The sequence below is a fragment of the Oryctolagus cuniculus genome, chromosome 1, assembly GCF_051225735.1.
Source record: "Oryctolagus cuniculus isolate XC-2025 breed Fujian yellow rabbit chromosome 1, ASM5122573v1, whole genome shotgun sequence".
NCBI classification, from domain to species: Eukaryota; Metazoa; Chordata; class Mammalia; order Lagomorpha; family Leporidae; genus Oryctolagus; species Oryctolagus cuniculus.
The window spans coordinates 43,544,077-43,568,780 of NC_142867.1; the positions used below are offsets into that span (position 1 = coordinate 43,544,077).

The following is a 24,704-nucleotide window of genomic DNA, read 5'->3' on the forward strand; positions in this document are numbered from 1 at the left end:
CTCGGTATAAATAGGGAAAGGAATTCAAAATTTGGAGAAGAAAGAAATGCTGCATTATATGTATAATGCACATTGCTTCTTTTTTAAAAGATTTATTTCTTAATTTGAAAGTCAGGGGCCGGCGCAGTGGCTCACTTGGTTAATCTTCTACCTGCAGCACCGGCATCCCATATGGGCACAGGTTCTAGTCCCGGCTGCTCCTCTTCCAGTCCAGCTCTCTGCTGTGGCCTGGTAAGGCAGTGGAGGATGGCCCAAGTGCTTGGGCCCCTGTACCTGCATGGGATACCAGGAAGAAGCACCTGGCTCCTGGCTTCAGATCAGCGCAGTTCTGGCCGTACCGGTCATTTAGGGTTGAACCAATTGAAGGAAGACCTTTCTCTCTGTCTCTTTCTCTCTCACTGTCTATAACTCTACCTGTCAAATAAATAAAAAAAAAAAGTTACAGAGAGAGAGAGAGGGAGAGGCAGACAGAGAGAGGCCTTCCTTCTGCTGGTCTACTCCAAAGAGGCCACAACGGCCAGGGCTGAGTCAAGCCAATGCCAAGAGCCAGGAGTATCATTTACTTGGGCCCTTCTCCACTTCTTTTTTTCCCTGGCCATTAGTGGGGAGCTGGATCAGAAGAGGAGCAGCCAGGACACAACTGGAGCCCATTTAGGATACTGGCATCACAGGTGGCTTTACTCATTATGCCGTAACACCAGCCCCTATATTGATTCTAAACATACCTTTGATGATGTCACTCTATGGAACACAGGATGCTCCCTTTTTCACTAAGATATGAAGAACATGTTGGTGATAAAAGCACAAAACATTTTTACTGGTAATTTGTGTTTAATAATCTATACATTAACATTAGTAAATTAAAGTCAAATATTAAAAAAGAAACAAAACAAATCAAATCATCCTGAACTAGGAAGGACAGAATTATTATTTTTTAAATGTTTTCTTTCATTTATTTTTGAGATAACTTATTTTTAATTTACATTACAGTCAAAGCTTCCATGCTCCCCTAAATAAAGAGTTCAAAAGTAAAAAGACCAGAGTTCAGCAGGAATATAGGCAAGGATTATGAGTAATCAAATGAAGAGATTCCAATTTCATTCATATAAAGTAAGTCTTGAAATAATCTGAGATGATTCAAACTATAGTAGCATATCATTCTTAACTTTTTGACAAATATATAAAGCTAAGTTTGACAAAACTGAATCTGCCGAAATACTGTTTTACACACAGAAATTTCCTTGTTTTTGTTTTGCTTTGCTTTCTTGTTTTGTTTCTTTAGCTCCTACAAATAAGAGAGAACAGCAGCATTTGTCTTTCCGTGCCCAAGTGCTAAACATTTTTACCATGACTTTTTTTCTCCAGAAATGAAGAGGAGGTGTTGGGATGTACATCCCTTCATTTCTGATGTGAATAGAGATTCTCAGTGTGACAGAACACTGGGTGGCACTTATTTTCCCGAGGCAGGGTGGATATGGTTGTGACAATAGCCAACAAGCCAATCAGACCTGTTGTAACACCTGTACTACAAAAAATCCATGCTTTTAGCCATAAATTGAAAGGGAATTCCCCATGTTTTGTATAACAAAACAACAACAAAACGAGAGAAGCATCTGGTAGCCCAAATTTCCCAGCAAGTCAGTGTGTAGACCAGAGCCCACTGAATGAAGGGAGTAATGACTCTGATACTTTCTTATAATGCTTCCTTCTAATATTTATCAAAGGGACTTGAACTGCTTACTCTGCATTAGGAAAAAGGAAGTCTTTTCTGAAGATCAGGTAATAGATGGAGTTTTGATTGAAGTACTCATTTAACTAGCCTTGAACACAACAGAGGTAATTTTTATAGTTTTACCTGAATTCATGGTTGGTAAGAATATTCTCAGCAACCTCAGGTATTTTACTACCTCACACATGAAGTAAGTTTTTATATGGTAAAAAGATCAAATAAAATATCATGCCTTTGAAAAAAAATGTGAGATTCATACTACTGTCAATGGCATAAATATTGTAAAGAAAGTGACCTATATCATATCACCTTTCATCCAATATAAAAGATCAGTGGAACTCTGAACTCAGCAGGGAAATTATAATGAAATAATTTTCATCAGAATTGCTGTCACAGATGTTATCTTTCACTGAAACATAATAATCAATATTCCAGTACTTGGCATTCATCTATTAGTCTGGAAAATGCATTTTTTCTTAATGCTGATAAGCAGAACACTGCAAAAATCAATTTGTATATGCTTGATAAAGGCAACATGACTTTTTTACTACCCTAGACACCAACTCCAGCTCTGTAACACAATCCACAAGGACCATGGTTATTTCGATATATTACATGGGCAAACTAGATGGCTTCATAAAATACATGCATTTACAGCATAAAGATAAATCCTTTGAAAACCCAGGAAGGTGAATTTGCTAAGTAAATGAAATTTCTGGGACCAGATAGGAACATGGCCTTCTTGTAAAGGACACCGTGAAAATGCTCCTGGTTTGCTGCTATAGTCTGATAGAGACTGAATCTCTACCATGGAATACCAGCAAACACGAAGCTTGAACATTTTCTTTATGAGAAAAAAAATTCAACAACACATTTCATTGTCTGATATGGTGGTGAAAGACTGGTCTGGCAGCCAGGGACTTAGAGAAAAGATGACAAGGGAACTTAACTTTATACCGGGAAGTAATTTACATTCACATGTTTAAGACTTGAAGATATTTATATTTATTTTTGCAAATCCTAGGAAACTAGACTTTTCCTTTTTTCTACTTTTTTTCCTCTTTTTCCTAGTCTCAGGCAGCCAACACATCCACCAACAAAAAAACATTTTTCTCCATATCATTCCACCTGTATTCTTCCCATTTCAACATGATTCACTCTCTGTTCGTTTAATCACAACATTAAATTTGCATTATAGGACAATTTATTGTGGAATATAAAATCATTTTACTAATATAGATGAGTAACTCCAGATTAATCACAGTTGAGGTTTTCTGTTCTTTTCATAAAAATAGCATTTTATCACATCTACTTTCTTGTTTTTTCAAAGATAACAGCAGAAAGCACAAATGTCAGATTTCTCTGAATTCAATCTTGATAAGATGTTCTCTAAACAAAAAGTGTTACTGATTTTTTGATGGGAAAAGCTCTGATCTTCATGTTTTATTTAATTCCTGGATGGTACAACATCCTGAAGTATTGTTACCTTGCAGCTCAGGGATCTAGGTACTGTTAATGGGCAAATGTATTATAGGAACTCTATCTGACTAGGATGTTCTTTCCTTCAAACAAAGACTGATTCTACACTTAGAGGGTAAATGCTCAGTTCCTTCCTTAGAGCATAATGTGGCATTCTACTAGGTAACAGAACATCTTTTCTTCTTCTCCTTCTTCATGTACTCAGAACTGGTCAAACCACCCGGGATTCTTTGAAGTCAAAGGAAGCTCTGAACCCAGAAAAAAGCAATTCTGATGTCTGCGGCAGAGACTCTCAGAATAAATGAGAGAAATGGAAAGGAATCTTAGAACAAAAGAGAAGTTGAACCTTTTTAATATCTTGCCCCATGTTCATGCCCTGGTGTTTGAGAGTTTTGTACATAAATCAGCAAAGTTGTAGCTGATGCTAACAGAGTAAATATACAAAAAGGAGTTATACAGTTGACCTGGAAGTGAACATCCATGTGTAAATGTAACAATTATATTATCTTCATCTGAGAAGCAACTTTGAACCAGGTAACTAAGAGTAAAAAGGTATAAAGCCTAACTTTAGAATTGTCATATGTTTCATTTTTCTTATTCTAATAGAATATTACAAAGATCAATTCATTTACATTTTTGCCTGTAATGGACCTCAGCTCCATAGGGGCTAGTATTGTGGCTCAACAGGGTAACTTGCTGCCTGCTGTGTCAGCTTCCCAAATGGGTGTCAACTCAAGTCTCAGCTGCTCCACTTCTGATCCAGCTCCCCCCTAATATATCTGGGAAAGTAGCTGAATATGGCCCAAGTACTTGAGCTCCTGCTACCCATGTGGGAGTCAGATGGATTTCCAGGCTACTGGCTTCAGCCTGGTCCAGCTCTGGGCACTGTGGCCATTTGGAGACTGAACTAACGAATGAAAGATCTTTCTATATCTCTCTGTCTCTCTGCCCACCCTCTCTCTGTAACTCTGACTTTCAAATAAATAAACAAATAAATCTTAAGGATTTATAGCAGAGTAAATGTATCATATTATGGTATATATAATTTCATTAAATAAAATTATGTATAATTAAACTGCATCACCCTGGTCTCAAATTCTTCCACCCAATTCCTGTCCATCTTTGTTGAGTCTTTGTCTTGTGATCATGCTCAGGGAGAAAATGATCTATCATGCAAAAGTGAAAATTATCCCCTAAGAACCAACTCACACGAGGAGGCTATTTTCTTATTGATTTATTGATATCTAGGATGAAAAAAAAAATTATAGGATATAATCTGTTTACATTCAGCATCTTACCAAGCCAGAGCGGGATATAAAAGTCATGGATTTACTAAATATATAAATTTCTTATATACTTATTAAAAAGACAATACTTTTAAATATGAAGAGTTTAAATTATTTTTAACACATATTGTACATGTATCTGGCATACATAGCTTACTTGTTTAAATGTGTTTACCCGGCTGTAAAATCCCCAAATTAGCTATCAAGCAGGGAAAGTAAAAATATCAATATAAGAATGAGAAGATGAGATTTAAATTGCTAAAAGAAAATTACAAAGGGCTTCTGATAATATGACTTTGGATGGGATTAAGATTATTGTTGATTGTTGTAAAGGAACTCTGTTTCAACATCTACTATAATCCACTATAGGTAGTTTGACTAACCCAGAGAAGGCATAGACCATTTCACCTATACTTTTCACCTTTGTTCTAAACTTCAAGATGTCCTGGTAAAAATGATTCTATACACATACACACACACACACACACACACACACACCTGCATGTGCAAACAGAATTGGTATCACAATTCAATTGTTACTTATACCCAGTTTGACAGCCTCCTTTTTATGGGAAGTATTGAAAAATAATCCTATCTGGGTTTTAGTAAATTATATCACTTTTTAACTTTAGATTTAATAATAATAAATTGCTATACAATCTTTTGTAGTATTCGTTTTTGTTTATAGAGAGAATTATTGAAAATGAGTTTCACAAAACTATATTTATGAACAATAGCAACCATGATGTTATTAACCATTGATTTTCAACTCTTTATATCTTTTTCATAACATGCAGAAAAGAAAATCTATCCATCTTTGCATTTTTCATAAGGTAAAGCACATGCTATTTTGATTTAAGCTGCATATTGTTGGAAGTCAGTCATGAAATAAATGCTGCCAAGGACTCAGAAGGCAATTCAGTCAAGAGCAATTGTGTCAACTTCTAACTCAGATCAAATTTGATTTTCTGAGCATGGAAAGTGAGGTCATCATGTGTATATTTGAACATATGTTTATTTAATTAACATAGCTAACTTTTCATACTAAAATAAATTTATCATAATCAGAATAAATTTTATCTTGACATCCAATTAAACTAACGTGCTGAGGGTCAAGGATGTATTTCAAGTTTAATAAAATCTTTCTGTAGTTCTATTCACTTTGAAAGAAAAAATTCCTTTGCTTTTTATGTTTTATAGGATTATTATTTTTTAAAGATTTATTTATTTATTTGAAAATCAGAGTAACACAGAGAGGAGAGGCAGAGAGAGAGAGGTCTTCCATCCAGTGGTTCACTCCCCAATTGGCCAGAGCTGCGCCTATCTGAAGCCAGGAGCCAGGAGCTTCTTCTGAGTCTCCCACATGGTGCCCTTGGACCATTGTCTACTGCTTTCCCAGGTTTTACCAGAGAGCTGGATGGAAAGTGGAGCAGCCTGGTCTTGAACTGGTGCCCATATGGGATGCCAGCGCTTCAGGACAGGGCGTTAACCCACTGCACCATTGCACTGGCCCCAGGATTATTATTAAAATCATATAATATTGAAACAAATGTTTTAAAAGAAAAATCCTAACCCATTAGTATTCTTATTATTAAATATTATCATAGGAATTTGGGAGAAATGTCTATGTATTTGCATTTAGTGTCTATCATGTTAAATATAGACATTCATAAAACACTTTTTTCTGGTTAATCTAAAATTCTTGTCAGGGTATCTTGAGTCTCTTTCACACAGGGAAGGAAGACGACATTTATAAACAGCCCTTTTATGTACAATGCTTATGTAAGGGACATATGCAGAATTATCAAGCCCATTTTATAGATATGAAAACTAAAGTTCAGACATATCCAGATAATAACAAAACTGGAACTCAAGTAAAATGCTCTCCAGGTCAAACCCTTTGAACCACAGAATAATGCCTTGAGGCTCTCTTATTTTTTTTTTTATAATTGTGATGCTATTTAGGAATCTTTGCTTCTGTTTTAAAAAATAAGCCTTACAAAACAAAATAAAACCAGACAACTGTATATTATCCTTAACAAAATTGTTTATTCTTTTCTACAGCAAACAATTGAAATGACCTTAACATTGAGGCTCTGGGTTCTGTCATCAACAATAAGATACACAAATAAATACAAGTTTCAAAAACTACATAATGTTAAAATAGTGCTCTCAGAAGAGTCTGGGGATACCACTTTTCCTCCCTCTGCTAATAGTTTTTCAGTAGTTCTTTATATAAATGGTCTACCTACTAAGCATTATGTTTTTTTTAATCAGTAAACTACTGAAGAGGCCAGTTACATTACAGTGGAAACCACAGGGGAAGAACAACTGGTGTCCTAATATTAAGCTCATCATGCAGTTTTTGCATAAATAGTCTCCTCATATCTGTGCTATGCATAGTGAATCAAAATGAGAGAGAACAGACATGGAAGGAGAATGTCTGTCAAGTTCTTGCTCAGGCACAGGCAGGTGATCTTGCACAAATCACATAGAATTTGTATCCATCCAAGGGAGGGGGGAAATGCAGTGATTACCAAACTCTTCTGTAAATTAGAAAAATCTGGAGAATTTTTGAAAAATTTCAATGTGCAGACTGTACCTGATAAAAAATTACTTCAGAACATTCAGGCACAGGATCTAGATAAAATACTCAAGTGACTTCAATGTGCAACAAAGCTTGAGAGCTGCTGAATTAGTTAATACCTTTGCTAAGTAGCTTTTAAGGTGAAGAAAAGTTATGGGGGTGAGGTTTTGTACATTACTAACGCTTTACAAACCAATATAAAATATTCAAAAACTAAGTATAGTACAGAATGAACACACACACACACATGCACAAAACCCATACATCATGTTTTTCTGCTAGAGTTACAGAAAGTTTAATATTTATTTCTTGCTTCATTTTAAGCTATCTTCAAAATTATTTCAAACTTATCTTTCTTCTTTTCCTCATCTATTAAAAACTAAGAAAAAATATCATCAAACTTGATTTCTTCACAAAATACAAACACCATATGTTTCATCTTGCCTCAGTACTAACTAGAAAAGAATATTAGAACTAATGGACATAAAATAAATAAATAAATAAATAAATAACAGCAAATGTACATAAGAGAAATCTGAGCAGTCCTAAATTAAATTTTTTGTCCACCTTATTTGCTTCAACAATACACTTATTTGAAACAAAGAATACACTCCAGATATTTGTTCTAATACTCTGCTATAATATTTTTGAAAATAAAGACCTCTGTCTTGTTCATAGCCTGATATGTTATTGCTTTGCTAAGTTTTTAATCAAAACATCAGATTCAGCCAGTTTATACATAGCACTATTTTAATTTCATTTTATATAAGCTTTTATTTAATTAGGCTTACCAAAAGGATTATGTAATTCATGTAATTACACAAATAACATGTTTCCTAGTTTAAATGCACCCTGTTGTGTTTTCTTGATGAATCCATTCACAACAAATTCTCCTTTTTCACTCAATTCCCAAGCAATTACAAAGGTACCCTACCACTACCAGAGAGTTTTGCATTGGAATCTTTTACCTTTGTAGGCTTATTAGCTTCCATGCTCTCTTTAAATTTCTCCTGCACAGTTTCTGCAAGTTGACAGAGCAAGGCACCATTATCCAACTTCTCCATAAAAGTTTCTGCTGTAATCTCCTTCCCTGGAACAACAAAAAGAAGCATTACAATAGCATAATTACTCTCCAACACAAATGTCTCATCAATGCTAAAAAAATGTATTTCATAAGATTTTATCATTAAAATTTCTAGTGCCTCTCAGTTACATATATGGGATAGGAATGGGCAGAAAGGATTCCTTTGAAATTTTGTTTTCCTTTTGTTACAAGAATCTTAATATTTTTTATTTTCAAAATATAATTTTAGTCCCACAGAAGCTATATTTCACATTAAAGGTGGCAAAAAATATAACCAAATTGAAAAAGTTCCTCCATTTACCAGATGGAATGAAAACCACCAAGTCAATAAAATATAGGAAACCAGCTTAACCAATGACTTCACAATTTGACCTCCAGGAGTTATTCAGCTCTCATCTTGAGTGGTTCATTCAATTACTTTGCCCCACAAAGCAGAACTGGTATTTTTGTAACTAATAGAGTTCCTAAAATGTAATGTATTGGAGTGAAATGGACATGTTGAGATTCGGTGATTGTTTACAGTCTTTGTCTCTTCCGTTGAGGAACAGTGTTTTTTTTTTTTTTTTTCTTCATCTTATTGTTTGAACTCTTTCACTTAGTGTAGGGTTAACGATACAATTATTAAGTAAACTGAAAACAGATCTTTGTAAAAATTAAGAACGGGAATGAGAAAGGGAGTAGGAACAAGGGTTGGAGCCTGGGCAGGAGGGAGGGAAGGGTTGGAAGTATCACTATGTTCCTAAATCAATATACAATGAAATTTGTATAACTTAAATAAAATTATTAAAACAATGCCCTTAGATCTCTGTTCTTAATGATTTTTTTTTGTATTTGAAAGATAGAGTTAGTGAAACAGAGAGAGACAGAAAGAAATGTCTTCCTTCCGTTGGTTCACCCTCCCAAATGGCCGCCACGACCAGAGCTACACCCATCCGAAGCCAGGAGCCAGGTGCTTCTTCCTGGTCTCCCATGTGGGTGCAGGCACCCAAGCGCTTGGGCCATCCTCCACTGCCTTCCTGGGCCACAGCAGAGAGCTGGCCTGGAAGAGGAGCAACCGGGATTAGAACCAGGTGCCCATATGGAATGCTGGCACCTCAGGCGAAGGATTAGCCAAGTGAGCCACAGAGCTGGACCCTAGATCTCTGTTCTTTAAATTAAAACGGAGTATGATGGATTGAACAGGCCTTGGCTCACCAAAGTCATGAAGATGTTTAAACTCTGAAGTCTTTTTTTTTATTTTACTTAAGGTATACAAATTTCACATATTTCCTATATATACAGATTCAGGAGCATAGTGATACTTCACACCCAACGCTCCCTCCTGCCCACACTCCTACCTTTCTTCCTCCTCCCTCTCCTATTCCCATTCTAAATTTTTACAAAGATCTATTTTCAGTTAAATTTATACTCATAAGACTAACTCTACACTAATTAAAGAGCTCAGCAAATAGTATGGGGGAAAAAAAACGCTGTTCCTAAACTCTGAAGTCTTATGTCAAGGGTGGGGGACTTGATGCATTTATGGTATCTAAGAAGTTAGGCCCGTGGGAAGTCTTAGGGTCACTGGGGACTTGCACTCAGGAAGTAGCTGTAAAAAGAGGGTTAATGTTAAAGCCAAGTTTAGCCCAGCTTCTCTCTTGGCTTCCTGGCTCACCATATGACTGTTCCTCCACATTGGCTCCCACCGTGGCCAGCCTCTACTAGATGCCAGTCATTAAGGGGCCGCCCGATCCCAGGCTGTGAACCTCCAGTGAACTAAAGGCTGGAATAAGCCATTTCTTTCCCAAAAAGTTCCTATGAGGTATTTTACTTAAAGTACTGAAGAGCTCACTAATACAGAGCCATTGCCTACTCATGAGAAAAATTAACCAGTCACAGCAAAATTCAATAATCTGGCCAGTAAATAAATAGCATCTCTAGATTCTACTAAGTTAAAATTAAGGTGAATGATAAAAATCTCTAAATGAGAACACTCCTGGTTCCTATTGTCCATCCCAGCACAGCTCTTGAACTGGGGAATTAGATTCAGATCTGTGTGTTCTTTCCCTCCTCCCATGAGAACCCTCATGGCTTCTACTACTGCTCCTCATCCCTGACATTTAACTGGATGCCAGTTTAAGGCTATTTTTTAGTCTTTCTTATACAGTCCTAAAGCATATTTTCTTCCTTCCTTCTTTTTTCTTTTTATTGTACAGCATCTTAACATACATAACTCACAATTTGTTCATTTAAAGTGCATAGTTTTAGGATATTTAGAACATTTTTATCATCCCTAAAAAAAATGCCTTGTACTCTTTGGCTGTCACACCTGATTCCTCCATTCCCCAGCACTATAAATAAAAAGATATCTCAAAGGCTCACAGAAAATGGAACTAAAAACTCAGTTTATTTTGGTGTAATTTTTTAAAATACATGCACATAAGTGGTCTTCAAAAATTTCATGATAAATTCATATTATAGAAAATACATTTCATAAATTTTTGCACTCAAATAAACTTACATTCAAGCCCATTTTTTTCCACAAACTTATCTCCTCAGTGAGAAATGCTTGAGAAAAAGAGTTCTTATATACAAAATAGGATGGTTTTTGTTTTCAGGCATTAAAAGCACTCTTTGAAATAAATAAAAGTCAAATCATGGATTTCATGGAATTCTTTTTCCCAGAATCATTTTAAGACACTGATGTGTCACATGAAGATATGACATACATATCTAGAGGGCAAAGGACAGTCACAGAAACCACAGGTCGCTCATTCCAGCTCCAGCCCAGCAGACACTGACTCTGGATGGTGGGCTATAAGTGCCCACATTTGGTTCTAGAAACAAATTACTGCAAAATCCAGTGGTGCACACTGTGTAAAAAACTCAGTTGCATGTTAGAATGCCAACACAATTCAGTTGCAAAATCCACTCTGTGTTGTAGCTAAGGTATGACTTGAACTGGAACTCTGGTGACAGAGGGAGAATTACAATGCAGATAGTGAGGCCACTAGTGCCCCCCATGTCTTCTGACCTGAGTCACTGTGAACACTGCAGCAATCTCAGGGCAGAAGGTATAGTGGTGAGGCATCATTTATCCTAAAGACTGAGGGCCAGAAGTCACTTCCTTAAACTAAGTCACAGTGCCTGAAAAGACTCTCCATGTTCTGGGCAGGGACAAAGCATTGGTTTTGGTCATTGGACACCCCTTGACTATGCTCCATTGCCTGGAGCATGGTGTGGGGAAACCTTGTCCCCTGGAGTTGCCATGCTATCAGTGACCTAGGTGTTTGGGGACCAAACCTTCTAACTCAACATTCATAGCCATTATTCAAATGCATAACAAAAGAAAATGAAATTTAAAACACACATTGGTGTTACCTTTCAGAACCAGGATTATAAATGCAGAACCATATGAACTTCTAAAAGTACCCTCATACAACCACTCATCACATTCTTATTTGCTCCTCTAAAATTCATTTTCCCTAAGCTCTCCCCTTGTTCTGGTTATTTATTTCTCTAAGTTTCAAAAATACTTCATTTTCTTGCCTTAATTTTCTATAGCTAATAAATCCCAATCCCTGTGGATCCAGGTTTCCTTTTGTTTTTCATGCTATAATCTTAATAAAAAATCTTTATGGTCTTATACCTATACCCCTAGCACAAAAACAATGGCTATTCCTGTTCCAAATATATAACCCATTCATGTATGCTGAGGTGGATTCATTCTGAGAGGAGGAGCATAGTGGGGGCAAGAGGCACAGAGTCACCATACAGACCCCAGGAGTCTGGTGAAAGCAGGCCAGAGGCAAGCTGCCTGAAGACTCATTTATTTCAGTTGGTACAGCAGCTTATGTAGCCAAGGCAGCCAATCTGGTCAAGGGGCGGTTTATGCCCTAACCAATCACAGCCTGTTGCCAGGCAGGCTCTGTTGCCAGTGGCCATCTTGGCATGGCCTTCTCATTCCACCACACATGGATATAATTAACATCGCTAAACACCAGTCTCACTGAACCACAGGGCTTAATCCCTCTTCCTACAGTATGAAATCTGTGTACTTTAACTCGATATCTACAAGCCTCTCCATCTGTCTCTAGCATCCCTTTTGCTTTGCCACCCCTATATCTTGCTCAAAGATCCAAATACTGCCTTCAGGATTCTATCACAGATCTTGGTTGTACTGCTATGCCTTTGTTTCTGGCATAGCCTCTGCATTCAGTGTTATGCCTTTTCTCTGCCTGGACAAGTGCTAATATTTCCTTTAATCACAACTCCAGAAAGAGCTCCTCCCAGTGTGCACTTATCTCTTTTGTGTATAATCATACTTATGAATATCATTTCATTTAGCATTTATCAAACATTGTATTTTACTGATAGCAACATCATTTGTATAAAGCATTTGTCTTTCCCAATATGCTATAAACTTCTTGAGATATAAATACATAAAACATATATATCATTTTTGTATTTCCTACAGACATAATCACATCTTATTAAAATAGTAGCAAATACCTAGCAATTGGGTTCAGTGTGTGTGAATTAACAAATAAAAACATAAACTGCTAGAAAACCTGGAAAAAATATTGGGTGTTATTTTTGTGAAAAGTGAATGTTAAAAGAAATAAAGGGTTGAATATTTTAAAACCATATACTGATATTTCATAGGCTTATCTTTTATCTTAAGAAAAAGGAAAAGCAGTTCAAGCTCACGGACACTTAAAATAAACATAACTCAAACAACATACTATTTTCTTTTTTTGTTGTTTGTTTATTTTACAGGTAGAGTTATAGACATTGAGAGAGAGACAGAGAGAAAGGTCTTCCTTCTGTTGGTTCACCTCCCAAATGACCACTACAGCCGGCACTGTGCCGATCCGAAGCCAGGAGCCAGGTGCTTCTTCCTGGTCTCCAATGCAGGTGCAGGGGCCCAAGCACTTGGGCCACAGCAGAGAGCTGGACTGGAAGAGGAGCAGCTGGGACTAAACCCAGTGCCCATATGGGATGCCAGCGCCGCAAGCAGAGGATTAACCAAGTGAGCCACGGTCGGCCCCAGCAAACTATTTTCTTAAAGTGAAATTCACAATATTTAATATATTTAGATTTCAAGGCACATCTGTTTTAAATGATTTTTTTCCAGTTTTTTGGGGAAGGCAAGTAAAGAAGGAGAAAAATACTTTTTTTTAAAATATTCTTTTTTCCCTACTGGATAATTCGCATTTTAGCTCCTAGTTAGCATAATGACTTCTACAGGTGGCAAAACATCAGTAGTACTAAACACTCACCACAGAAGTAGTCTGTGAAGAACCACTTTTATTTCAGAACTTTATACAAAGTTCACTGAAAATAGATTTTAGTGAAAGAATAAGAGGGGAATGAGAAAGAGGGGTGGGAGTGTGGGTAGGAGTGCGGGTGGGAGGGCTCGCATGGTGGGAAGAATCACCATGTTCTTAAAGTTGTAATTATGAAATGTATGAAGTTTGTATTCCTTAAATAAAAGGTTTCTGATAAAAAAAAAAACTTTATACAGCTCACTTCAATTCAGAAATAATAGCCTCAATATACAAAGTGTCGGTGTAAGAGAATTTGTATTGTGTGCTCATCATGTTGGCCTGTATTTTCTAACAATAATGAGAAAATCATTTTGAAAATAGGGATATAAATTAAATGTTAGAAATAGTTCACTAAAATTATAACTTTTTTCAAATGTGTTTCCATTTCAAACAAAGTAGGTAAACTTTAAACTATTTAATGATTCTTTTATGAATTACATGTAAGATTTCTCTACATTTGAAGCAATGTCTAGGTATTATTATTTCATTAAATTCCATGGCAATTTAAAGATTCCATTCATAATTTAAATGACAAAATGATCACAATTAACTTAAAATAACTTGTAAATTACAAAAAGAAAAATGTCATCAATAATTTATCAAATAATACAAAATATACATTTACCTGCAGATTTTTAATTACCCTGATTTTCATGAATACTTGAAGAATTGCACGTTGAACATCTGTATCCAATGAAAAATATATTAGGTGTTAACTTTCAATCCTGTATATTTTACAACTTGCAAAGGTAGGTTTTTTTTTTTTTTTTTTTTTTTTTTTTTTTGGCTAAAACAGACTGTTGCATGCTTTATAGTTGAAGTATATGCCACAAATGAAGGAAAAATGCAAGACCGAGAAGTTTAAAAAAAAAAAAACTTTAAATGTGATGCATTTTCCATCTGATTAAGACTCATTCAATATACATTTAGGATAATATATTATCTCATTCTTTTTATTACACTTTCTATTAGCAATAATATTTAAAAGAAAACATGGCATGTAATACTAGTTAAAATTAATCATGACAAATCCATAAGAAGGAGCTATGAAGAACTAATTACAAGTTCTCAAGTAAAACTTATACAAGGTTAAATATCTCTGTCAAACAGACTTCTTTTATCTAAATTGTTTGATTGGCTTGACATGTCAGATTATAAATATCAGAAGCAGTGCTATTTTAGCATCAGAGAATCATGTATTTCCCAAACCCCTATCTTTTTCAGGCTGATGATATGTTTAAAGAAGGAAAGGGCAATGAATGTTTATAATCAGATTATCTTGGAATAGTAGATCATACCAGGTTCTGAAGACAATAGGCTTGAAGATTAAGCTAAAATATTCTATCCTGAAAGTATTATTTTTACTTCCTGGGTTCATAATTATTAACTTTGGTCTTTATGCCATCAATTCAGTCAGATTGACAGCTTTCCAAATTCTCAATCAAAGATCAGAGGATTTGATTAAATATTGAGGTGAGTCACATTTCTTTAAAATGAAAAAGCTCAATTATAGGAAATGAACATCCCCTGAAATATCTTCTCAACGCACAAACTTAGCATATGTCCTATACACATCAATTCTACTCCTCACAGAAATATATTTGGCATAATTTCTGTGAAGACTAAGCATCAACTTTGAAAATGTTTTACATGGTAGCCACCTGCAAAGAATACATTCTATCTTCCAATGCTGCTGAAAAAGGATGTTTTCTTCCCAATAATTTCAGTACTGGATTCCTAAAGATACGACAATCTCTAATGATAACATTTGACATTTGAAAGCCATAGCCAGGCACTGGTCTAAGTACGTCATGTATGCTTATGTACTTAATCTTTTCACAAAACAATGAGGTGGGTACTATCATATGTATTTTACAGATAATGAAACTGAGGAGTACAAATTAAGTAACTAGTCTCATTTCACAGTTGGCAAGTAGACCCACACAGTACAGAGTGAGAACCCATGCTCTTAGCCAGTCTGCTTGATATTTACTTACACCGTTTCTGACTATACAAATGATTATTCCCTATAACAAGGTATTCTCCCTAACACAATTGAAACAACTCTGTTGAAACAACTCTGAGAGCCCCTCAAGAGAACAGCTTGTGGATGAAGATGGTGGTGCTGAGAAATGAACAGCACTTCTTTTCAGATTAGAGAAGGGTTGAATATATCATTCAGGCCTATTTTAATATTTTGCTTGAGGCATTATAGAAAATGTTGGGATATTTTTAATCTCTACAGATTATTTAGCTCCTGTACTATCAAACTGTACTCCCATCCACACTGCAGTTCTCATCTCAATATATTTCTCAAACTGAATAATTCAAATACAACTTATTTTCTGTCTTAACCCAAATTATTCAGTAATTATGAGGCTAGGATTTACAGATTGCAGGATAGGAAACAATTCATTGTATCAAAAAGCCCTACACTAGCACCTGCTCCACACTAACTCACAAATGTCTAATCTGCAGTTACATCAAAAAATACAAATCTGGTTCTACTGGAAACATCAAGGAAAAAATGAGGAGTTAACTGCAAAAAAAGGGGGCCAATTTGTGAACATGAACTTGATTCCTCAGACTTTGAACTAGCACAAGATGCTGCCTTTCCTAAAGAATTTTTATTGCCATATCAAGAATATGAGAACCTGAAGGAAAAGTATCTGGTAAAAGTAATTTAAAGGGGAAAAAGGAAAGTTATTCCAAATTCATTAGACAGAAGTTGCATTTTCCAGCAGTAACTCCAGTAAACAGCTGCTTGATATTTTAATGCCAAATATATTTTTTTAGAAATAACTGAAAAATGTGGCCAGTGTTATGGAGATTCCTCCATTCCATATTGGAATGCCTGGTTCAAGTACTGGCTACTCTGCTTCTGATGCTGGTTCAAGTGCTTGGGTCCCTACCACCCACATTAGAAATCTGAATAGAATTCTGGCTCCTGAGTTCTACCTGGCCTACCATCAGCTGTTACAGTCATTTAGGGAGTGAACCAATGTATGGAAGATGTGTTTCTCTCTCTCTCTCTCTCTCTCTCTCTCTCTCTCTCTTCCTTTTAAATAAAAATAAACATTTAGAATATCTTTACTTTAAAAAGAAAGAACTAAAAAATGGAAACAGCATATATTGGGCATATTAATCAGAAAACAACTGAATTTACTTTTATTTGCATGTAAAAGTCAGAGAAAAGAAAAACTACTATGACAGCAATTGTCATAGTGCATTTTCTAAATCCAATTAAAATTGGCTCAATATAACTTGATTTGTAATATCTCATATGGTTTTTTCAAATTCCCTACATATATTCAAACACATATGCCTGTATCTTAAAGATCTACAAACCCTAAGAACAATGTCAACGTTTTTGATGCTTAACAACTGCAACACTCCCCAAAATATACTCCACATGAATCATGTAGTGTTTTTAGACAGATGCTAAAGAGGAAGATAAACCATCATTTTCCAAATGATTAAAATACTCAAAGTAGGGATGAGCCTTTAGGTTAGTGGTTAAGTTGCTAGTTAAGATTTCTGTATCCCACATCAGAGTACTTACATTTGACACCCAACTCCAGCTCATGACTCGAGCTTCCTCCTAAAGCCCTAGAGCAGTTGTGATGGCTCAAGAAATTAGGTCCCTGTTATCCACATGGGATATCTGGATTTAGTTACAGTTACCATTGTGGGCATCTGGGGAGTGAACCTGCAGATGGGAGAGCTTGCTCTCTCTCACTTGCTCACTCTCTTGGCTTTCTCTTCTCTCCCTCTCTTCCTTTATCAAAGAAAAAAATCATACAAGTAAAATAAACAACTCAAGAACATTACCATTAGTATATTCACTTCAAAGCCAAACCAATAGCAATCTTCAAAATGGCACCAACAATCATAAAATTGGTATGATGTAACTGATTTATTGAATGATGGGGAGTTGCTACAATCTGGGATTGCTAATTTAATAACACACTACATGCTCAATGTGACAAGATTTATGTGTAGAAGCATTTGACATTTTCATAAGTACTCAGGACAGAATTAAGTAATGAATTATCAATAGCTGGTTCATAAGAAAACTAAAATAAAAAGGCTAAATAAACATGAAATGTGGATATTTAGTGCATAACAAAGGACAATGGTCAAAGAAACTTTTTATAAGGGAAGGATAATAGGATCGTCATGATTCTTTTGCTATCTTTTCTGAATTTTTATCATAAAATGACTCTATGGTTTTGGTTATTATCAGGTACAGAGTAGAGGGTGGGCATTTCACACAGTCTGGGTTTGAGTTCCATCACCACTGCAACTTCCTGCTAATGTGTACTTGGGAGGCAGTGGGTGACTGCTCAATTTCTTGTTCCCTGCTACCTACATGGGAGATGTGGAATGCGTTCTGGTCTCCTGGCTCCCACATGGCCCAGCTCTGGCTATTATGGGCACTTGGGGAACAAACCAGCAAATGAGAGCTTTCTGTTTCTCTCTCTGCCTTTCAAATAAAAAGTTACCCACTGCCCCCCAAATACAGACTGACTATAAAGAGTATTTTCTACAACGATATTACAGATCATATTAGTGTGCTAATCCCTAAACAAATCCCAAATACTGCAACCATGTATTCACCTTAGCTAGTTAATTTATCACAAGAAAGCTGGCATTTTAAAATCTAATACATAAATTTTAGCTTGTATCCAAATTTGCCAATGCTGTTTCACTTCTATGTACAGGAATCTAAAGTGTTATTTACTATGGCTACTGATTGTCTACAGAGTATTATATATACATATGTGGCACAAAAGTGAATATTAGCCTATAATACACCCCCAAAAATGTCATTTTACTCTCCATGAAATCATTCTAACCCACATAAAACTATGAATTATTCTTTAAGAAACTGTATTTTTCAATGGACACTTTATAGGGTAGAATCAGGAAAACTGGATTTAGACAATTAAATCTCACTGAAAAATATAAAGGAAAAATAGTTACATGGTAGCTAAATATTCTGGGAAGAAGAAAATAGATCCACAAATAAAGTGTCATTTGTATATCACAAAAACAGAACCTAATTAAAAGCCTGACATTGCATTGTACAATTAGACCTTACTCAAGAATTCAGAGATTTTACATGGAGACAGGATCAACTTTGAAACTACTTTTAAGACATTTTTAACTTTCAAGCAGCTAAAAAGCAAGACTTGAAAGAGAAATGGGGCCGGCGCCGCGGCTCAATAGGCTAATCCTCCGCCTGCAGCACAGGCACACCAGATTCTAGTCCCGGTTGAGGCGCTGGATTCTGTCCTGGTTGCTCCTCTTCCAATCCAGCTCTCTGCTGTGGCCCGGGAGTGCAGTGGAGGATGGCCCAAGTGCTTAGGCCCTGCACCTGCATAGGAGACCAGAAGTACCGGCTCCTGGCTTCGGATCAGTGCAGTGCACCGGCCGCAGTGGCCATTAGGGGGTGAACCAAAAGAAAAGGAAGACCTTTCTCTCTGTTTCTCTCTCTCACTGTCCACTCTGTCAAAAAAAAAAAAAAATGGAAATAATAAAAATATGTAAATATTTCTTAAATGACATAATGGCTGGCCATAAACAATTTTAAAATTTACTTCAATGGATCTATTTCCAAAATATGCAAATACTAAAAGTATCATTATATGTAAGAAAAATACCTTCTAACATAGCCACTCATTTATACCTCTCCTTCTTATTTGAAAGAACTATTTTTAAAATATTTATTTATCTATTTGAAAAGCAGAGATACATAGAGAAGGAAAGGCAGAAAGAGAAAGAAAGAACTTCCATCTGTTGGTTCACTCTCCCCAAATAACTGCAACAGCTAAAGCTGGGCCAAGCCAAAGCCACAGCCAGGAGCTTCATCCGGGTCTCTCATGTGGTTGGTAAGGGTCCAAGCACTTGGGCCGCCTTTCACTGCTTTCCCAGGCACATTAGCAGGAAGTTAGATGGGAAATGGAGCAGCCATGACTCATGACCCGAACCAGTGCCCATATGGGTTGACAGTGCGGTGGGCTGTGGCTTAACCCACTGTGTCACAGCTCCAGCTCCCTTATTATTTTTTTTAAGATTGATTTATTTTGACAGAGTTACAGAGAAAGAGGGAGAGACACATACAGAGAAAGAGAGATCGACCTTCCAGATCTGTTGGTTCACTCCCCAGATGGCCACAACAGACAGTGCTGGACCAGGCCAAAGCCAGGAGCCAGGAGCTTCATCCAGGTTTCTCACGTGGGTGGCAGGATTCGAAGCACTTGGGCCACATTCTGCTGCTTTCCCCAGGCCATTAGCAGAGACCTGGATCAGAAGTGGAGCAGCCAACATGAATCAGCATCCATATGTGAAACCAGCATAGCAAGTGGAAGGTTTACATGCTTTGCCACAATGCCAGCCTCCCTCCCCTCTTATTGGCACCATTCTAGTATATGTTTCCCACTCTAAATGTTTCACCACTTTAAAAATTGCAAGTTACTAGACAACTTTCCAAGTTACTATGAAAATATTCACTGAAAGTCTATTACATATGAATATTTATTTAGTATAAACTTAAGCCAATTTGAAGTTGATACTTCACATTAGCCTGAGATTCTTTTAGGATTCCTTTTCTGAGAAATTTTCAAAAGCTATAAGTTGCATTTATATTACAGCTACTAACCTTTAAAAATGCTTATTCTACAAAAGAAAGGTCATTCATTTATATAAATCTTCATGTAAATCTTCCTGTTTTTGCATACTGATGACTTCAACTGGCCTGAATTGGGATAAAGAGATGGATTTCTTGGAAACTTAGATTTCTGGAGCTGGAAAGGACATTAGGGATCATCTACTACAATCCCTTCACTTTATAGTCAAGGACACTGAGCCCAGAAAAGATAGCTGAGTGGCTTTGGGCAAGTTTCCTACCAAGTGGCAGAGCCAGAACCAGAAGCCAGGTCTCCTGACACCCAGTTAGGAGCCAGGTCTCCTGACTTTTAATCCAAAGATCTTTCCATTACACATACTGATTCTCTATTCTTTTGGCTGCTCACAATGATCAAGCTGCTTTGTAAATGATATTGACTAAATAAAATGTCTTTGATGAAAATCACGGGACTAGGCTTGTATAATCAGACTATATTCTAATTAATCATTCTTCCCTCTGCCTATAACATTTCAATGGCTCTACATTGACCATGCTGTAAATTATAAACCCCTTAACATGTTCCTCAAAGCAGCATAGCATGTGGCTCCAACAAGTCCTGACAAATTCCTACTTTCTGTGCTGTTGACACTATCATCCCTTCAATTCTTCCAATGTATCAAATGCCTTCCTATTCAGTAAATGTGCTTCCCTCCTCCAGAGGTTTATCCTATGCTGTGTCTGGCTAACATTCTTCGGCTCTCAGTTTAAATATAATCCCCTTACAGAGGAGTCTGCCTCTTTATCTCCACCTCTTCAATTCTACATTTTAATTGTAATACATAGCTTTAGTGGATCTTAACAAGTTCAAGTAATGAATTATATATTCAGCTATGTATTTTATGTGTTTTTCTGCTAACTTACACCAGCTTTGTGAAAACAGGTACTATGTCTATTCTTAATCACCATTCTACCCTTCAATACCTAGCAATCTGGAACATAATACTCATTACAGTGTCATTTACTAGTTGATGACTGTGCTGGGGCTTGTTCTAAAGATGATGACCTTATTCAAATCTCTTAACAATCCTCTGAGGTTAGTATTAGTGTTTTTCTTACTTTATACACTATAAAACTGAGGCATAGTGCAACAGGACACTTGCCTAGTATCTCATAAGAAGTGATAGAACTGAGATTTCAATGGAAGCATTCTCATTCTAATCTATTTATTTGATTAATTAGAGAGAGAGAGAGAAAGCCATCACCCACCAACTAGTTCATAAAGACAGAGAAGAGAGGAGGGAGACAGAAAGAGGACTATCAACCACCACTGCTTCATGGAGGGAAGGATGGAGAGAGGGAGAGGGAGAGAGAAACAAAGAGGAGGGGAGAGGAGGGAAAGGGGGGAAAGGAGATAAAAAGAATTATAACCCATCCACTGGTTCAATCCCCAAACATCCACAGTGGCTGTGGCTGGGTGGCACAATCTGGGGACCCCGAATTCAATCCAGGTCTCCCAAAGATGTGGCAGAAGCTCAATTCCTTGAGCCATTGCCTGCTGCCTCTCAGGATCTATACTGGGTTAGGAATCAAAGTTAGGAATCAAACCCAGGCATTGCAGTATGTGATATGGGTATCCGAATCACTTGGCTAAATGCTCACCCCCTCCATTTTTAGTAACCATTATCTTATGGTACTGAGCACTCCAATACTGGCTGGATAAGTGAATGAATTATGGACAAAATCTAATTAGTAGTTTCAATGAATGTAATAATAACAATACCTTATTGTTTACAGCATGTCAGTCAATGTTTTAAGAGCTATACATATTTCAATCATTTACACCCACAACTTACAAAGCAGATACTACTACTGCCACCACTGCACAGATGAGGAAAGGGAAGCACAACTTGCTCAGCATCCCAGTGCTGCTAAAGGCACAGCTGGGAGTCAAATCACAGGAAGGCTATTTCCAGAGCCTGCGCTTGTAAATTCTGTTTTGTAATATGTACTTGTTATGGCCCAAATCTGAAGTCAGATAGTTTAAAGTAAATAAATTAGTACAGTAACAAACAATCGTGAACCTCAAAAAAACTAAAAACAAAGAAATAAAAACCATCTGTTTAAACTAAAATAGCTTCCTCTCTTTGATGGAGATTAAAACTCCTCCTTGGAATGAATAAATGCATTACTAAAAGATGGCAGCCCCTTCCTTCTGTTAAATACAACTCCTAGTAGGATGATAAATCTTCTGGGAGTGCCTTCTACACTTCTAGCCTCATTCTCCTTTGTCTGAGCACCTTTTTGAAGAGGATGGCTTGCATATTCATATTTTGTGTCTCTGGTTAGAGTACACAGAGTTACAAGAATAGTGTGTACACACTGAAGATAAAAGAAATATCTATTCCTAAAATAAAGATGAGAAACATAAATAAGTAAATGTGAAAGCCATGCAAAATTCCAGTGCCATCGGGAGCAAGGAAAGTCTTGCAAAAATGTACTAAAACCTTTGCAATTCTTGCTAAAAATTCAGATGAGCCAAGTACTTCTCACCACAATCTTCATTTTTCATTTGTGCTAGCAAGGGAAGAAAACAACATTTACCTTAAAGGATTGTTTAAATAATAAAATGGTATCAATGAAATTCCTTTGGCAAATTAAAAGTACCATACAAATTCTTTTAATTCAATAACCAAATCTTGCAGCTCATAAATTCTATTTGGCCCTTTTCTCAAGTCTTAAATCAATTTTCTTCACAAAGAAAATCTATTTCTGGAAATAGTTCTGCTATACATGATGATTCTTTAAACTATGATTCCATTTAGCACATGGCTGAAATTTTATCCTGTAAAATTTCTAGCAAAATAGAAACAAACAAGCAGCTTTAGTACAAGGTAGCATTTTTCTCAAGGGTGTTTATAGATCGGTACTGACAAAGGTGAATTGAAAAGAAGATTTTTAATTCAAAGTTGGGTGAGTCTAGCCAGCTCACTTGGACAAAGGAGGTATGTTTTTATTATTAAGTCTGGGTATGCAGCAGTTTCAGAAGATACACTACAAAAGTAAGGGAAAGGAAAACAATTTTAGAAGGTGAATTTCACAGTCTGTGGCCTATGGACAATGTCAAAACAGTAGGTCAAATTTGTCAGCTGTAAGAAAGAAAAGTAAAAAGTAAGTATGACCTGTATCAAGATGAAATAAACCATTTGACCACCTATTTTGACATTTCCACACATGACATTAGAAGTACCAAGCACAATTTATATGAGAGACATTGGCAAATTCATTTAAATTTTCCACATGCTTCAGGTTTCCCAGATACAAAATACAAATAATGAAAGTCTTTCTTCCCAAGGTGCTATCCCATGCTTAGGTGAAGCACACTACAGAAGGAAAAAACAAACCCACAAAAACCAAAACAAAACAAAACAGAAGCTGTTATCTTTTCCACAAAATGAGATCTTATAACCTTACCTAATAGATTGGTTAACCACAAGGCCAGATCTTCTTTCATCGGTAGCAAATTAGCTTCATGTCTGCTGGCCAGCCATTGGCTATACTGATGCATATCAGAGAGGCCAGGTCCACTGCGTACCTTTGGGCTCAGAGCACTGCACATTATTTATCCACTTGTAATACCTGTTTGGGATACAAAAGAGCAACTGCTTTTTATTTAGACCTCTCATTAAAATCTTGCCACCATAATATAGTAATGAACTGGATCCATCTGCTTTTTGATGGCAGGTCAAGTTACTAATGATTAAACTCCATGAAACATTATTTGCTTTATCTGTGCTGGCCCTCTCACTTCCAGCCAACCACTTGGTAAGAAACAGCAGCAATCAAAGGTCAAACAGAAAATCAAATAGACTAAACTTGGTGAAACCATATATTGGAAAGAGAGCCATCTGCTGAGGCACGAAATTCCACTTACACAAGCACGTTAAAAAGTGACTGAATTAAAATCTAAGTATTCAATTTGTTAATTACCATTGCCTGGGTTAACTTTTGAAACTATGAATTTCCACATGCTTTTAAGACAGTATTTGCACAACTTATTGTCAACTTGCAGTCATTACTCCTAAAACTACTGCATAAAAAATTAAGCACAACTCTTGGTTCTTTGGGGTGGCCATGCAATCACAGACTCATAATTTAGAGAATGAGGTGGGAAACAGTAGAAAGTACATTCAAAGAATATCCACAATCTCTCACAGCCAAAGAAAACAAAAAGCAAAAAAGATGCAGGACCTAACCAAGATCATACATCTAGATTACAGCATGCAGTCTCTACATTTTCCAGAAGGAAACATTCTAAATTAATCAAAGCCCAGATTGATAATGCACTAATTGCACACAATATTAACAAACATTGCCACAGCTGCCTCATCCCCTTCTCCTTGCTTTTTTATCTTCCTACTCTATCTGTTTTATATACTAGGTATCATTCGCAACTGTCTTGAAATACTTAAATATCTTAAATCAATAAAAATAAGAGATGATTTCATTAACATGATCTCCTTATGAGTAGCCTAGCCATCTACTTGACTTGTAAAAAATGTATTTCAATGAATAGTTGGCATTGAATACAGCAGTTTTGAA

The 24,704-nt window shown here is 36.4% G+C and overlaps 1 protein-coding gene across 3 annotated transcripts in view; it reads right to left on the reverse strand.

Moving 5' to 3' along the window:
• The window catches only part of GAS2 (growth arrest specific 2), a 151,266-nt gene that overhangs the window by 118,157 nt on the left and 8,405 nt on the right, over positions 1–24,704 (reverse strand). For 2 of the 3 annotated variants that reach the window (XM_017345590.4, XM_008268892.5), the window contains exons 2-3: positions 23,577–23,741; positions 8,050–8,171 (exon numbers count right to left, since the gene is read on the reverse strand). In XM_017345590.4, coding sequence (XP_017201079.1) covers positions 8,050–8,171; positions 23,577–23,721 — 267 coding nt within the window. In that variant the 5' untranslated portion in view covers positions 23,722–23,741. Of the gene's footprint in view, positions 1–8,049; positions 8,172–14,099; positions 14,159–23,576; positions 23,742–24,704 lie in introns of all 3 variants that reach the window. The other variant, XM_089310467.1, reaches the window with a different exon arrangement.